Source organism: Bombyx mandarina, chromosome 05 (genome assembly GCF_030267445.1).
Source record: "Bombyx mandarina strain Sakado chromosome 05, ASM3026744v2".
In the NCBI taxonomy this organism is placed as follows: Eukaryota; Metazoa; Arthropoda; class Insecta; order Lepidoptera; family Bombycidae; genus Bombyx; species Bombyx mandarina.
Genome location: NC_143212.1, coordinates 8,092,604 through 8,110,169, shown reverse-complemented (window position 1 = coordinate 8,110,169; position 17,566 = coordinate 8,092,604). Strand labels below are relative to the sequence as shown.

At 36.3% G+C, this 17,566-nt stretch overlaps 1 protein-coding gene across 1 annotated transcript in view; it reads right to left on the bottom strand.

Moving 5' to 3' along the window:
* Positions 1-239: 239 nt before the first annotated feature.
* The window catches only part of Roc2 (Regulator of cullins 2), a 37,711-nt gene continuing 20,384 nt past the window's right edge, over positions 240-17,566 (bottom strand). Inside the window, exon 2 of the mRNA XM_089727374.1 lies at positions 240-474. Coding sequence (XP_089583500.1) covers positions 293-474 — 182 coding nt within the window. The 3' untranslated portion in view covers positions 240-292. The remainder of the gene's footprint in view (positions 475-17,566) is intronic.

The following is a 17,566-nucleotide window of genomic DNA, read 5'->3' as shown; positions in this document are numbered from 1 at the left end:
AAACATCTGTAATTTAATCAGCCTATCAGTTATTTTGTTACATGATTAAAATCGGATAATCGAAAAACAACTCATAATTTTATTCATCAAGTTAGTAGTTTTATTCCTAGCAAAATGTCTCAGTAAAACATAAGTGTCAGTGTGTGCATGACGATACAAATATAACCTTTATGCAGCGAAGGTTGCATTCTCTAGCTTCCTATTTTTTTGTCTTGTCTACTGTAATAATGAAAATGCAATTTATTTTACAAATCTGCTTCTTTATTTCGTGTGATTTAATACAAAGCGTACTTTATTTTCCCATACGCTGTATGGACCATTCTTGTTGGCAGAGCGGGCATCTATTGTTCTGTTTTACCCACAGAGACATGCAGCAGAAATGGAAGCTATGGTTACACTCGCCCCAAACCACCACACAATCCTGCTTCCCGTATGAGTCCTTCTTGCTCTCACCCTGGCACCGAAGACATGCGTCTGTTAACAAAAAGAATATTTGAGTAATTCAACACCCAATTTATAAAAAATTCAAAAATCAAAAGGTTCCAAATATAGTATCCATGATATTTAAGTCTTAAATGCATTGGGACAACACTTCGCAGAAAAGCAAGGTGGTGGTATCCACCTGTACAGGCATGCGATGTTCAAAATAACTAGTTCTTAAGTTAAGAACTAGGTAGTTAAAATATAAATACAATACAACATGAGGGAGAGGTAGTGAAAGTGGCTTGCGACGCCCAGGGACGCTATATTTATATATTTTCTGATAAATACTCGGACAGGCAAATGTTATAAGATCATCTAACTCTATAAATTTCGTATGAGTATCAAAAACAAAATAAAAATGTACCAAAATTTACCAAAAACGGTTATATCCATCATTATCGCATGTTTTCAAATGGAGACCAATGACATTGATCTAATTAATCTTAATTAATTATTTAGCAGTCTGACATCGTAGATTTTATTAACTAGAAAATTACACGAGATTAATGTCACGGGATGGCATTATAGAATTCTGACGCACATGGTAAATGTAATTTAATTAATAATAGCTTTTTTTTAAATTAAACAATACTATACAACGATAAGAGAAAAAATATTTAAAAAACACATCAAATGTTCCATACAAAAAGGTTTTGGTACTGTCCGTAATACCATATTATAATGAATGCTCTGTGGCAATAAGGTTATTGACATACGTAGATATTATAATAACGTTTCTATGTAAATACATGTAACGTACGCCTTCAAATAATCTAAAGGTTCTTTTGAAGTTTTACGTTTTGACGACATTGTTTAAGAGTAATGCGAATTAGATACTGAGTTAGCATCAAATCATATATTATATAGGTACACAGAGAACATTTTGTTGTGTGATTCATGATATTATTCTTTTATTTCTCATCATGAACAATTAATCATTTTAGATTTACTTCAATCAGCTGTTTGTTTACTTATTGTGTAAGTTTAAGTCTAGATTTACTGTTTTTTTAGTAGTGATTAATGATTTAATGTAACATGATCGTTTTAATAAATAAGCAGTTGCAATAAATTGCAGTAAGTCAGTATTGTTTATCATAGTATGCATGCAAGATTAAGCCGCTGAATTTTTATTACAGACTAGCTGACCCCGCAGACTTCGTAGTGCCTCAATCGATAAATAAAAGACCTAAACTTTTGTATTAAATAAAATTAAAACAAACATAAGGAATCCGTCCGACGGGGGACACATCGAAGGAAAAGCAAAATTGTTATTTTTATTTAATTCCGAGCATTTTTATATTTATCTTCCTTTTAAACCTTCTCTGGACTTCTACAAATAATTCAAGACCAAAATTAGTCAAATCGGTCCAGCCGTTCTCGAGTTTTAGCGAGACTAACGAACAGCAGTTCATTTTTATATATATGGATTATGAAACAAATACCTACGAACAACGAATTAAAATGCATATTATTAAATATTAAACTATTTAACGTACCCATAATACCTAGTCAGGTCATATATTCTGTCACATGTTTAATGTAAAATAATTGAAACAAGTTTATTCATTATGTAACCATTCATATACCAAAATGAACTTAACAAAACATAGATTCTTATGACACTAAAGTTTATTCAAAATGACCTCCGTGATTTTGAATACAGGCCTTCAATCTGCGCGGCCAGTCGTCTATCACAGCACGAACGAGGTCCATGTCAATATCGGCGGCTGCCTTAATCAAGGATATCTTGAGTGACTCCAAATTGGGATGAGGCTTTGAGCACGCCTTTTCCTCCAAGTGTTGCCATATCTTGTAATCTAACGGATTCAAATTTGGACTGGAGGAGGGCCAGTCTTCGTGCCGGATGAAGTCGATTTCACGCGCCGCCAGCCAGTCTTGTGTGCTCTTCGCTCTATGAGCTGGCGCCGAATCTTGTTGGAATACCCAGTGCCTGTTATTGAACATGATATGAGAAACAGGTTCCACAAGGTTCGTCAGGACTGTATTTTGATACACAACTGCATTTGTTTTTACACCTTTCTCACAAAAATGTACCTCTGTTAAGCCCCAATAAGAAACTCCCAACCATACCATGCGAGGATGGAAAATGACCTCGTTGGACACGCGGAATACGGTTGCTCGCTTCTTCACTTCTGTGTGCGTACACCTTATCATTTTGTTTGTTGTAGCTCTCTTCTACGGTAAAATTTTTTTCATCCGAAAAAAGAATTTCCCGATATTTTTTTCCCGCGTACCGCTTCAACAAAGCGCGGCATCTTTTCAGTCTCAGGTCCATTAGACGAGCATTCAAACGATGTCCTGTTTTTCTTCGATATGCCCGAAGCCGTAAGTCTTCATTTAACACCCCTTTGACCGTGGTTCTGCTTAACCCCATCTGAAAGGCCAACAGTTTCTGCTTACGTTTGGGATGTCTTTGAATTCGCGCCTTCACAGCTTTTATCACTGCTGGAGTCCTAACAGACCGAGGGCGACCACTTCTTGACCTGTCATCTACACTAGAGTCTTCATTGTATCGTTTGATGGTACGATAAACGAATCTTTTGGTTATATTCAAATTTTTCAGTATGTTAAAAATTTGAATTGGCGCGTAACCGCAACGATGCAGCGCAATAACTGCAACACGGTCTTCTTTAAGCGTCCACTCCATATTTAAAAATGAGTAAAATTCTAAAAGTATACATTTTTATTTTCATGAACAGTTCGAAATTCGAATTCAATAAACTTTTTTGAGGCCAGCATTCTAAAAGAAAAGTTTTTACTGTGTGACAATACTTATGACCTGACTAGGTATATACACTTTTATTTGTTATCTTTATTGTTTATATAATAAAAATGTATTACTAGTAAATTTTCCGTTAATTTTTGCAATCGCGAAAAGTTTAAGCTTCCGCTTATCAAGACGTTACTTGAGAAACAGTGGCCTCTTATAATACATGACCATGGCGGCAGTCAAAGTGTTAACAAAATATTTGGTTTATTTCTCATTGATCTTAGTCAATCAAATAACGTGAAGTAAGTAGCCATAAGAAATATGTATTGCTTTTAACATATTTTTTTCCACCTTCCTGTAATTCATGTGTGCTTCAAATTTAGTCATATATTTTTAGCACGTTTAGTACCATACCTTACAGGCGGACAATTATGTGATTTACAGATATCTTTCATTTAACAATATAGCAAATTTTAAAACTATTGTTAATATGTTAGATCAATTCCGCGTTTTGGAACACTCGAAAACAGTGTGATGGCACAAATTATTACTTAATGTATCTAATTTGTATACAGAAGTATGCATTTAAGGTGTGAATTAACTGTTAAACGCTAGCGGTGACAACTTTTTTTCGAAATTTTAACGCAAATAACAATATATCATTTAATTTTAATTTCAACTGAAAACACAATGCTAACAATCATCTTTTATTAAAAAACACTTGTGTAAAAAAATTTTTTTATACAAAGAATAAATCAAATTTGTTAATGTGTTAATTAGTTATCATAAATTGTACTTCGCTCTTCACAAAAACAACTCAAAAAGTAATTTTTTTCTTAATGAAGGGTTACTGCTAGCCCGGTGGTCTTTTCAGTTTCTTTAGGACAGGTAAGCGAGCTAGGCTCAGCTAGGAGGGAAGGGATTGCTAACAGCCGCCCGAGCGCCTCCAGAGGAGATCTAACAACTCATGAGCAGCTAGCTGTATCGCGAAAAATTTACTACCGGATCGGAATGATCGCAGTAAGCCCGCTAAGATGTTTCGGCGAGAAACTCAGCGGGCTAATCTATGAGTTAAGTTGCACGTCGAGCTCTTTGCCGAGTTACCAAAGTCCCTAAGCTTGCTCCTAATGTTAGAAATGAATGCGTCTAATGCAAGAGTTATCTGATAGTCCCATAGGGACGTATCTAAGGCGTCGAAGGTAACTGGCTCCTGCTCACGCAGGATTCGGAGAGAATTCAGCGGCGGCAACGATAAAGCGATTATCATGACGCATAACCTTAAATTATCATATCATCGATGACATTTAAAATTTCATTACTTTGAGTCATCTTGGTCAGGATTACAAATTTGATAAAAAAAAGGCTTGTTTTTTTTAGATAATACACGTAATTAACAACAAAAAAAACAGGCCAGAGAAAGAAGTAACATGTACTGACTGAGCTTTGCCTTTGGCTATCTCTGTAATTAAATCTTATCATATGATCGCATAACACATTTGGATTTTCCTCACCAAGTATTTTCATCACTTCACGTATATTTGATACAGTCTTTGTGTAATCAGGACGAAAAAAAAAATTACGGTGTAATCAGAACGAAAAAAATTACTTGACCGCCATCCTGTCTATTTCTGAGGCGAAACAATTATGGATTACGGTTCGAGGAGTTGTACGAGTACGATACAATGGAAATCTTCATCTCGCATTTCGTGTCACCTCAGGGGTGGCAGCGTTCACGTTGTGATATCTATAGGCTACTTTGATCAGTTTTTTTTTTCCCTACCTAAGCTATTGCTAAGCTAAGCTAAGTCTTGAGAGGCTATTTCAGCGGAACCTTAACTAGTAGGTGAGCTCAAACCTGACAACGTTGCTAACACGAACCCTAGCAAGAGCCGTGCTTCGCAGAATCTACCACCGGATCAGAAACGCGACCCACTGAGAAGATCCGGCGAGAAACTCAGTGGGCTGTGTCTGAGGGTTAATTTACTCGTCGAGCCCTTCGTCGCAAGCGACGGGTTCGACGAGAACGGTGACCGGTGCTTGAGTTTCCTAAAAGCACCGTTAGTGGATCGGGAGGGTCCGAAATGACGTGGTCGACCAGTAAATACAGGCGGTATCTATCGCTCGTTCAATCAATTTAAAAATATGTATTTAAATCGGCGGAAACTGAAACCTATTAAATCCAAATCTGTTTATACACCCGCTGCGCATCCCAAAATAAAAATAGTTTAAACTTTTATACGTCATTGCTATACTGTCTGTGCTGTATTGATTTTTCGCATACGTGATGCAAATCAGCGAGACACGGAGATTGCAAAAATTTACTTTCGATAAATCAATATTGCGTCGAATCATTTAAGATAGTACAGTATTTTTTTATTTACCTTTGGGATTATCACTACATCGTATAAAACAAAGTCGCTTTCTCTGTCCCTATATCCCTATCCCTATGTATGCTTAAATCTTTAAAACTACGCAACGGATTTTGATGCGGTTTTTTTTCATAGATAAAGTGATTGAAGAGGAAGGTTTATATGTATAATAAAATCCATTAAATAGTGGAGAAATACTGTTATTTTTGAGGTTTCTAAAATTTCATGTTTCCGAAGCGAAGCGAGGGCGGGTCGCTAGTATTAGAATAAAGCAGTCTAATAAAAGTGTTAGATCTCAAATATTCTCTCCATGATCTCTTATGCTCGACTCGATTATTTGCGGTCTACAGTTGACTGAACCACGAGTCCCGTTTATTTATAGAGTGCACTGACGTACATAAATCTAAACGAAAAAAAACAAACAAACTTCTTGAGCTCTTACGTAAAGAATTTCATGAAACTCTTAACGCTCATTCGTATAGTTAAATCAAGAACGGTGTCATAAATAAGGAACAAGTTTCAACGATACTCTTTATGGTCTTTTAATAAATGTTAATTAAAATTTATATAGCACTAGCGACCCGCCCTCGCTTCGCTTCGGAAACATTAAAACACACATGAAACAAAAAAACAAAAAAAAAAAATAGAAAAAAAATAGCCTATGTTCATCAGGGACAATGTCGGCTTCTAATGGAAAAATAATTTTTCAAATCGGTCCAGTAGTTTCGGAGCCTATTCGAAACAAACAAACAAACAAACTAATCTTTCCTCTTTATAATATTAGTATAGACTAATCGACTGAACTTAGACTTTCGTCGATATCTTATTAATATACCTACAATATTGTTTTTGTCTGTTAGACGTTCGATCACTGGAGGATAGATGATGATATAATGACGTAAAGAAGATTAAAAAAAAAATGTTAGAAAGTGGACACTTGAAAAGAAAATTTCTTTAAATTTATAACGCAAAGTCCACTGTGAGTTTCCCGAATAATTTTCAATTATCTTATACATCATATAGGCTGATGTCTTAAAGTGGGGCCGACCTAGTCTTCATATAGTTTGTGTATAGTGACGAAATGTGCGAGGTCTTTGCCCCTGCCGCAGTAATCGTTAGACATTCACCGTACACATAAATAAGTGGGTATTTGGGTTACTGTTAAACGAAAATACGTATTTTTAACCGATTTCAAAAGAGGAGGAGGTTCTCTATTCGACATTTTTGTGTGTGTGTTACGTCATAAATTTTTTAAACAAGGTGTATCGGTTTTTGTTTTTTTAATTTTTATTTGAAACCTGGTGCTTCTCATAATTCGAGTTTAAATGTTATCAATTTCTGATAAAAAAAAATTGAGTTATCCTTAATAATTAATATTTAATTGACTTAGACTGCGTTGATGATATAATTTTTTCTCTTGAAGATGGTTTTCTTTTTTGTTAAAAATTTATGTTATGTAACGCATGCCTTCTTTCGCTAGTCGACAATATAAATCTTTCAATGCACCCGTCTGAGATCCATAGAACACTACTCAACCCTTTACCGACGTATTTAATTTTGTTTTGTTGATTTATAAAGCCATTCAGCGTATTTGAATTCCTGCAATTACCTATGTACTAAAGGTAATATTAGTCGGATGAAAATAAATATCGATCGTCTAATTAAGTTAAGCAATTAAGTGTTAGATTTAGTAGTCCAACAGAAGCGTATGTACTGTTTGACTGAGCGAATAATACTGTTGAAGTTAATTAACTCATTAACTCCAAAAGGTGTTCACAGCTTAACACACGCAAGCACTCTTTGTCGGCATACCTTATTGGTATAAGAAACCACGTAGGCATTATTAAAATTATTGTCAATGTGTGCGTAACGTTCGTTAGTGTTGTAAATAGACAGGCTCATCAGAGGTGAGAAACTCAAATGGTACAGAGGTCACGCAGCTACTATTTAAGATCGTAAGTCATTGTTAATAGTCCGGCAGAATGAAATGACTGACGCTAACGAAAAAGGAGATTGGCTAGAATTAAAAAAAGAAAAAAATATCATCATAGAAGAGTGAACGGTAGACAGAAGAGAAGAACGAAGCTGCAAGAAGACGGGTGCTCCGTGTCTCAACGCAGGAGCCCCCGTATCATGAACTCATCCTCTCATCATCATCAATCCATCAGACACAAATCATCAGCTACAAGCCACTTGCCTTATTCTGCAAGGAGATCACAGTCCAGGCAGAGGGATGCCCGATCCGTGCCCCGTTAAGAGACCACGACAATCCGACGACTATATTTGATTTTCTTAATATAAAATGTTTAGATTTTACCATTAAAAATAAACATATATGACGAATTATGACATTTAACACAGTCACACGTTGAGTTCTCAGAATAAATCTACAAATCGAAATTATGTGAACTATTCATTTTGTGAAAATAATTTAATTTTTTCCACTCCGAATATCGAAAGGAAATACCTATTGAAGAATTAAACTGATAAAATGTTCGTCGCATCTGCCCGCCGCCGCGCCGCCGTCGCTGGAGCATTGATTCGTGCACTTTTCTTCCAGTATTTTTCCGTTCAAACTTTGACGTATTCAATACGTTACGACTAAATACTTCATGGACTTTTTTAACGCCCAGTTAAAGTGAATTATGAATTATGAGTGAAACATTAATCTTCATATGCGAATGAGATGGGAAATATCCAATATACGAGAAAACTGCAGTTAATTTTAAGCTTCAGTTAATTAGAAAAACGCTTACCTCAATCTGCACTGATTGCAATAATTAAATTTGAAATTAAATAAAACTACACTCAAATGTTCTAAATTAATGAATGTCATTCAAAATTGGTTCTACAACCAAGGGAATATGTGAATGATCGATTTTTTTTTATATTATCGGTAACTTAAAATAATCGAACAACATATCAAATATAAAGATTTTGCATTTTAACACTGATATTTAAATTGTAGAACGGCCGTCTGGTGTAGTGGTAAGTGACATGGTCACTACACAAAGGGGTCGCGGGTTCGAATCCCGCCAAGGGAAGATATTTGTATGATAAATATAAAATGTCTTTTCCAGGGTTATGGATGTATATTAAATATATGTATGTGTATAATAAAAATCTTACATTTATATCCGTTATCTGGTACCTGTAACACAAGTTCTTTACGAACTTATCACGGGACCAGTTAACGTGGCGTGATTGTTAGTAAATATAAAATATAGATTAGATGCATCTTCATGTCATTTTATCGTTTATTTTATGATAGATTGCCGTACAAAAATAGCTACCTGATAATCTGTATAAGAATTTATGTCAAATCAGGTTTGGTAGGTAGCGGCTTGGCTCTGCCCATGGCATTGTTGAGGTCCATGGACGACGGTAAGCACTCACCATCAGATGGGTAGTATGCTCGCCTGCCTACAGGGGCAATAAAAAAAACAATACAACTTTTAGCTTCACAAATTTATAACATTCAAATTTTCTTTGTTTTTTTTGTGGTAGGGAAATATTCTGCTGTAACAATACTGTTTGGCAAGAATTTTCCAAATAACATTTTGAATGTCGAAGGAATATTGTTGTCTTACATAACATCTTAATAAAATACCTACATCAAGATTTATGACTTGTATCAGTATTAAAATTTGTTCAGAAAAACATTTAAACAGGTCGAAGAATGAAAGGCGCATCTTTATGCCATCGAAGGCCGGTCACAATGTACCCAGTTATTCCAGTTTTAATCCGATGTGGGATTGGTCGTTATGGACGTGAACACCTAATATTAGGGTTCCGCATATCGGAGGACGTATATTTATATTGTTTAAGTTTTGTATCTTATTAGCTAATCTAGCACCAAACAAACGAGGACAATTTTAGCCCAAGTTCTTTTAACGGTAGTATCGATTTGAAACTAAAAGTATAAATAATGCGCATAGCAATGCTGATGTTATGATACTATTGATTGTGGGACGATGAATCTGCATGTTTTGGGTGACGCAACTCTATGGCTAGTAGTAAACTGATATAGTTTAAGCTTGTTGCATTTGTGGTAAGTACTTTTTCATTATGGCTTTTCTTATTTCTTTAAACAAGTACTTTTTCTTATATGCTAATTTTGATTTATTTACTACTAGCGACCCGCCCTCGCTTCGCTTCGGAAACATTAAATTTTATTATTGATAGCTGCGTCCCGCGATGTTGCACGCGGCTATTCTCGTACCGCGGGTGACGCCACGGGGCGAAGCTAGTCTAAAAAAAGTAGCCTAAGTTACTCCTTATATTATCAGCTACCTATCAGTCCCGTCAAAATCGGTCCAGCCGTTCCAGAGATTAGCCGGAACAAACAGACAGACAGACAAAAATTGTAAAAAATGTCATTTTGGTGTATGTACCGTATATATGTTCATATGCATGTAGTAAAAAGCTGTTATTTCAATATTACAAACAGACACTCCAATTTTATTTATATGTGTATAGATAGACGGGTAAACAAACAAATGGCTTATCTCGTGTTAAATGGTAACCAGTACTCGTATGAATACCACCCACAATACCTACCTTTGAAAATAAAGGTCGAAGTCTCATTTATATTGTCCAACGGCTGTTCCCTGCTAATTGGCACCCATAACAGATTCGCGGTAGATACACAAGACGAACAAAGCTAGTCGTGCGGTCTTATATGATCCACTTTTTTTTAGGGCCGGGAACCGAACTCCCTACGAGATATTCGCACCTAGGGGGTGCCCAGAGTATTTGGAACAGCACGGGGATTTTGCGATCAAGCCGTGGGCCCGAGGTTGGTATTTGGGACCCTGTACACTAAATGTCTACCTTGTACTCTCGCCCAAGCGTCCAATCTCCGTCGAAGTCAGAACCTGGGCAGGGTAAGAGGGTTACCACGGTCGAACCTACAACCAGACGCGCGGCTCACTTTAGACACCCGGCCGACGAGCTTTGGAGGCGAAATGAAGGCTCTAGAACGTCGGCCGTTTCGGTTTGGCGACCCCTCAGGCCGCCCAGGAGATGTGGCTGGTATTGCAAGATATCCCGCTGGGTCAGAATTAGCCAGCCAGGCCAGGGCGCGATGCAAAGCCAACCGGTCGCTCTAATGATGTCACTCCTCGACGGTGCGCTAGATTGCTGATAGCACCGAGTGGTCTCGACCCCCTCAGATCACCCCGTGACCTTCACCAGGGGAGGCTTCCGCCTACAGGAGTACACACTACACTAGATTGGACACACTACCTACCAGTGTTTTTTATAAGACATGTCGAATATATCACAGACAGAAAAGTATCAAAGTATCGTGTGAACGTTTTTCGGTACTTTAATGTTTGTTAAAGCTGTGATCTGTAAGCGGAGTAAAATGTCTCTTCGGAACAAGGTGACACTTTAAAAAACTTGCATAAGACCCGTTATGACTTACACAAGTGTGGTGTTCGCTTTCGCGACCCGCACGCACAAAGACACCCTCAAATGCCTACAATCTCGTTTTTGCAAGTTAGCCGTCGGAGCTCCGCGGTTCGTGAGGACTATCGACTGGAATTTATTGTGAACTGGACATCGACTCGATCCGAAAACACATGAAGTCACACACACATTAGCGTCGGAACGTTACTTCGATAACCGTCTTATCGTTGCCATCGCTGACTACACCCCGAATCACGCAGGAGCAAGTCACCGTCGACGTCCTAAAAACGTCCTTACGGATCCATCAGATCCAATAACCCTTGCATTAGACGCCTTCAGCTCTAACACTAGGTGCCGGCTTAGGGACCCCGGTAACCGTACTCGTCGAACTCAACAAAGAGTTCGATGTGCAAACTAACCCATGCATTAGCCCGCTGAGTTTTTCACCGGATCTTCTCAACAGGTCGCGATTCCGATCCGGTAGCAGATTCATCCGCGAAGCAGCTTCTCTCAAGTTGTTAGGTCTCCTTCGGAGGTGCTCCCAGCTTAACTTAACTAATCTAACCCCTCCGGGCTGAGCCTTTGCTCGCCCACCTGTCCTGGTGAAGCTGGAAAGGCCTCTAGGCCACCAGTGAACCTTCAATCATAAAAAAGTAATACGTACTTGTACTATCCTTTATGAGACGTGTAGACGATTGCACTAGCAATATCTTGAGATCTTATCTAAGATACACAACTAAGTACACTAATTTTAGTTTTCACTGGGAAACCGAACAATGGATTAAACGCTACGACTTAATTTTGTATTTGAAATAGTAAGAATTAAAAGTGGAATATTTTAGTTTAATTTCAGTTTTTCTACGAAGTCTATTTATCGCCTACTAAAATTATTCACGTAATTGCTGTTCTATATAAATAAATTATCTGTAACCCAATATTAAGCACTTCAAGCCGTCGACCGTATTTCAAAAGTTTATACTGTATTACAAATATACCAATATCATTTACGCCAATGTCAATTCTAATGAGTTTTTAATTGGTGCTAGACATGCAACAATTTTTGAGCAAACCTATCTAGAAATTTCGATGTCATTCCATTTGAAACCCGCTCGAAGAAAGACTGCATTTCTGGTTAAAAATAGCTACGGTAGAACCTATAATCGGCTATGTAGTCGCACGCCGCACACCGGTATGTGATGTAATGAACTGTACGTCTTATTTCAATTAATGCACATAATTTATCTTAACATAACGAATATATTTCATGCTTAACGTAATGGTTGTATTGATCGATGGCGGTGAACGTTATTACCATTTTTATTTGTTTATTTATTTATTATTATTTAAACATATCTGATAATTTACAAGATTCTTTATGTTAAGCCCGTTATCGCCGCTAAGCAAATAAAACCTTGAGACATTAGGCCGAAGATTCGTTTTAAGAAGAGCTGTCATATCCATCAGACTTCAAATAGACGAGACGGTGGTACTTATGCGAATTCTCAACATGAACTACTACATGATAATAGAAATGAGGAGAGAATATATACGTGTATAAATAATTAGGATATGAGTAGCTCTAAGAAGTCAAGGCCGGTGTCGCATACCTGTATCTTCTTATTTTGTAATATCATACTTTAATTTATGACAATAAATAAAAACCGGTATTAAAATATTTACATTGAAACTAGGTTGGAATTCTAAGTATTCAACCAACAAAATCAGTTTAAAGGTCAAAATTTTCATAGTGATATCATAAGTTCAAAATTTAGGGTGGTCTGTCTGTAAATGATTTCTTTTGTAATTTTAACTTGAAAACTATCTAAATAATGCATAATGGAATGATAAGCTGATAAAGCAGGTTGTAAATTATTTTATGCAGAAAATAAATGTTAAAAAAACGTGATACCTAAACATTATAAGCGTATTATGTTTTTTTTTTTTAATATTTTATGTTGCAAACTACGTAATTTTTTACAGAAGCGTTGGCTATCATCAGTAAATAACATTTAATTTCGAAACCAAAGAACACGCTTAGAAGCGAACCGAAGCAACAAACAATTTCTATTTTTTTTTTATCCTGTTAATACAGGTCAGTATATTAGAGCGAAATTATAAAATTATTGTATTGTCATCTGTTAATGATACGTGTGAAAATTTACAAGTTAATCGGATGCCTTAAAGTTGGTGAAAATAACGTTCAAAGATACCGTTACACGCAAACCGAATCATATGTAGGTACGTACATACAAACCGAGCTAGTACAATGGGTTAAACAATATATTTTGGCGTGAATCTGAAGAATATTTACACGTATTTCGAACAAGTGATTTTTTTGAAAAATAAATCTTATATATATTTTATACTAGCGACCCGCCCTCGCTTCGCTTCGGAAACATTAAAACACACATGAAACCAAAAAATAAAAATAAAAAAATAAATAAAAAAAGTAGCCTATGTTCATCAGGGACAATGTCGGCTTCTAATGGAAAAAGAATTTTTCAAATCGGTCCAGTAGTTTCGGAGCCTATTCGAAACAAACAAACAAACAAATCTTTCCTCTTTATAATATTACTAGCGACCCGCCCTCGCTTCGCTTCGGAAACATTAAAACACACATGAAACCAAAAAAAAAAAAAAAAATTTTTAAAAAAGTAGCCTATGTTCATCAGGGACAATGTCGGCTTCTAATGGAAAAAGAATTTTTCAAATCGGTCCAGTAGTTTCGGAGCCTATTCGAAACAAACAAACAAACAAATCTTTCCTCTTTATAATATTACTAGCGACCCGCCCTCGCTTCGCTTCGGAAACATTAAAACACACATGAAACCAAAAAAAATAAATAAATAAAATTTTTAAAAAAGTAGCCTATGTTCATCAGGGACAATGTCGGCTTCTAATGGAAAAAGAATTTTTCAAATCGGTCCAGTAGTTTCGGAGCCTATTCGAAACAAACAAACAAACAAATCTTTCCTCTTTATAATATTATTATATAAGTATAAGTATAAGTATATAAGTATAGATTATAAAATTTGTGAGAGCGAAATGTAATTTTAAAAATCTGCCCCGTATTGAGGTCCCTCTCGTTGAAGTCGTTTTAAAAGTAAAACAAGCTGATTGGGACCTCCGGAACCAAACTCCGACATGTGTGGCAAGTTCACCATAAGCGGGCATGGAAATTTTGAAGCGCATATTTATCTCAATTAATACGCGATAAGATAAGACACTCCCCTTTCAGTAAGACGCGTGACACATTCGTATCTGTCTAAGATTAAAATGTTCTGTTATCTTCTCTTTTTCGTATCGGCTTGGAAAGGTACAAGTATATTACGTATCTCTGACGATATCTTGATTCAGCAACTTTCCGCGTAAATTGGTAATAAGCAAATCTAAACTAGGTATTTAAGAACATATGAGTCATAATGTTTTGCGTGTATATATGTATATATACGTGTGTGTGTGTGTGTGTGTGTATTTATATATAAAATGGTGTTCATATATAGCCACTCAAATAAAAAACTCATTAAATGCTTAAAATTTAAAACATATACTTTTAATTACAAAATGAGTCTTACACATGTAGGAGTTTATTTTCTGTTACTGGCCGCTTGGACGCCTAATTAGTAATTAGAAACATTTTAAAAAGGGCATTCACAGTTCATTCTTTTTTGGAAATCGGAGAATAGCATTTCTTCCTTGGCTTTTTCTAATATTGTGGCGGCAATTCAAAATTTAATCTAAATTTTATTTTGTTCAAAATAGGTAAAAATAAAAGTCGTGACGCGTCAACTATGCCAATAATTGTTAATTTACATATAGATCATAAGTGAGCGTACAGAAGAATAGCTGAGCATTCAAATTGTTCTGTTAAGAAAGTTTTTAATGCAATTGATCATTATAAAACACATGGAACTGTTGAAAATGTTCTTAGACAAGTTCGGCCAAGAAAAACCTCTCCCAGAGAAGACACGCTAATCATTCGTGTTGCTAAAAAAGACCCAATTAAAAGATCCAACCAGATTAAAAGTGACGTTACTTCGCCTGATGAATGACCCGAGAAACATTTCGCCAAAACTGATACGCCGAAGATTAGTGGAAGCTAAATAGTTTGGAAAAACCTCTCGAAGGGTATCGCTTCTTACCAAGCAACACCGAGAGAAGCGATTATTATTCGCTAAAAATATGTTAATTGGACGGTACGAGAATGGAAAAAAGTGTTATTTTCAGATGAAACAAAAATAGATATGGTAAATTCCGATGGAAAGCGCTATGTTAAACGTCCTGTAAACAATGGTTTTCATTATAAATACACAAGGAGTATAGTCAAAAGCACGGTGGCGGTAACATTAAAGTTTAGGGGTGTTTTTCCGGATGTGGAGTTGAAGCCATTCGGAAGATTGAAGATCAATGGATCAATGGGAATACAAAAATATTTTAGAGCACACAATGATTCCCTACCTGTAGCCTGGATCTTTCAGCATGACAATGACCCTAAGCACACGGCCAATAGCATCAAATGTTTCCTAAGCGAACAGCGTATATCCGTTTTAGACTGGCCAGCAAATAGTCCGGATTTAAACCCGATAGAAAATCTCTGATATTATATTGTTAAAAAGAACCAGTCAGTCAAAATTAACTATATGAAGCATTTATTGTAATTCAGTCCCCCTACAAAAATGTATGAAATTGACTGAATCAATACCACGTAGTTGCAGTGCTATTATTGAAAACAAGGGATACGCCACTAAATATTGATTATATCTATTGGTAGGCTATGGATAGTACCTATTTTATAAATAACAATACTAATTACTAATACCTACTCAAAAAAAAATTGTTTTTTATACTTTTTTGTTGTTGTTTCTAATTCGTTGACCATTATTGTTCATACCTTACAATTAATTGGTTTAAATGTTTGTCCGTAATGTAATATTGAAACTGCACTTGTATAGTGGGATTTATATTATTTTTCTAAAAAATGATAAATCGTTGAACATATTATTGTTGTCCTATTTATTGATTAATTTCAAAATAAAAACGATTGGTGAATTATACCACCACCACTTTTTAAATATGCATTTTCAAAAACATTAAAACGACACGTACGGCTTTGGGAAATAAAAGAAACTAGCTACACTAGTCGACGTGGCTCGCGTCGTGATCATTTGCTAAGGTTGCCACATGTTCTCTACTATGGGGTGTTGTGGCCATTCCCGTCTAAATTACTAAAATAACTATATAGTTTGTTAAGGTAGAAAGTTGGCCGCGAACCTACAAAACTAATGTTAGTAATTAATTTTTTTTTACCCACTAGTGTAATATTTCTAATATACCTATTGATGAAAACTGGGCATTTTGAAATAACTAAAAACGCAGTTTAATAACTAAAAAAGAACACACTTATTTATAAAATATTCAAACAAATATAATGGTCCAAGTGAGGTTCGTTATAAGCCCAGATCGAAGTTGTAGAGTCATTAGCTACGATATGATCATTAGACGTGGGTAAATTTTTGTTCAAGCGTTATTCGATGTTCATAATACGTATGTAGTTATATACAATTATAGTCACATTAACAGAAAGCGTGTAAAAATTAAAGGAATTATCTATCTATCTTTCTTCTCCACTGTCTATTTTTATCATATCGACACACGAATAAACACTCTTATTCCAACAGAAATATGGCAACCCTACGCTTTGCGTTCGTGCTCCATGGCTGCACATTCCAAAGAGGAACGTTCGAGAAGCCTATGCATTATGGCGGCCCTGTACTGGGTAATATTCCACTAACATTTTTGATTCTTTGACGTATATGTGTGTGTGAATGTATTCCTACAAACACATGCTTGGAGGTTGTTGATTTACACAATTGCATTGGTGTGCTTGCGTGTCACCGCGCGTTCGTTAAAAGAAATAAGTGATTGCGTGGCAAAATTAAGGACCTCATTTACAACTGAAAAAACTCTGTATCGTTTGTCTGTAGCGTTTATTGTTTCTTATTGCTCTTTTCAATAGTTTTTTATTTATTATTTGATTTTATACGGCCCCTAGCCTTAGAGTTACTTTGTGCTGCTGCCACTACCTATCATCAACCTTTCCTTTATTCCCAAGTTATTCCCGCCTTGTCTCTCTACCTGAGATATTAAGGAAGAGTTCTCTTGAGTGACGTGTGATGAGTCCAATTGGTGGTCATAAGCCTGCATAGGTCGGTACCATCGTCTTGACCAACCGCCATCACATGAGCATTCACTTCGTGGTACAGGTGCATGGAACGATCAAGGAGTCCGTGCGCTCTTTTTTTTTACTTTTTTTCCTACGAGAGGCGATGTCAGCGTTACCCTAACGTGTAGGTGAGCTCTCAGGGCTCAAATCTGGAGGCGTTGCTAACACTAGTCCTAGCAACAGCAGTGCTTCGCAGAATCTACCACCGGGTCGGAAAAGCGACGCACTGAGAAGACCCGGCGAGAAACTCAGTGGGCACCGTGCGCTCGTTTTCCCATCTACGCCAGTAAAAAACTATCGGCCTGCGGTCCCAGCGTTCAGATCCTGTTATATTCTCCTCGGGTTCCG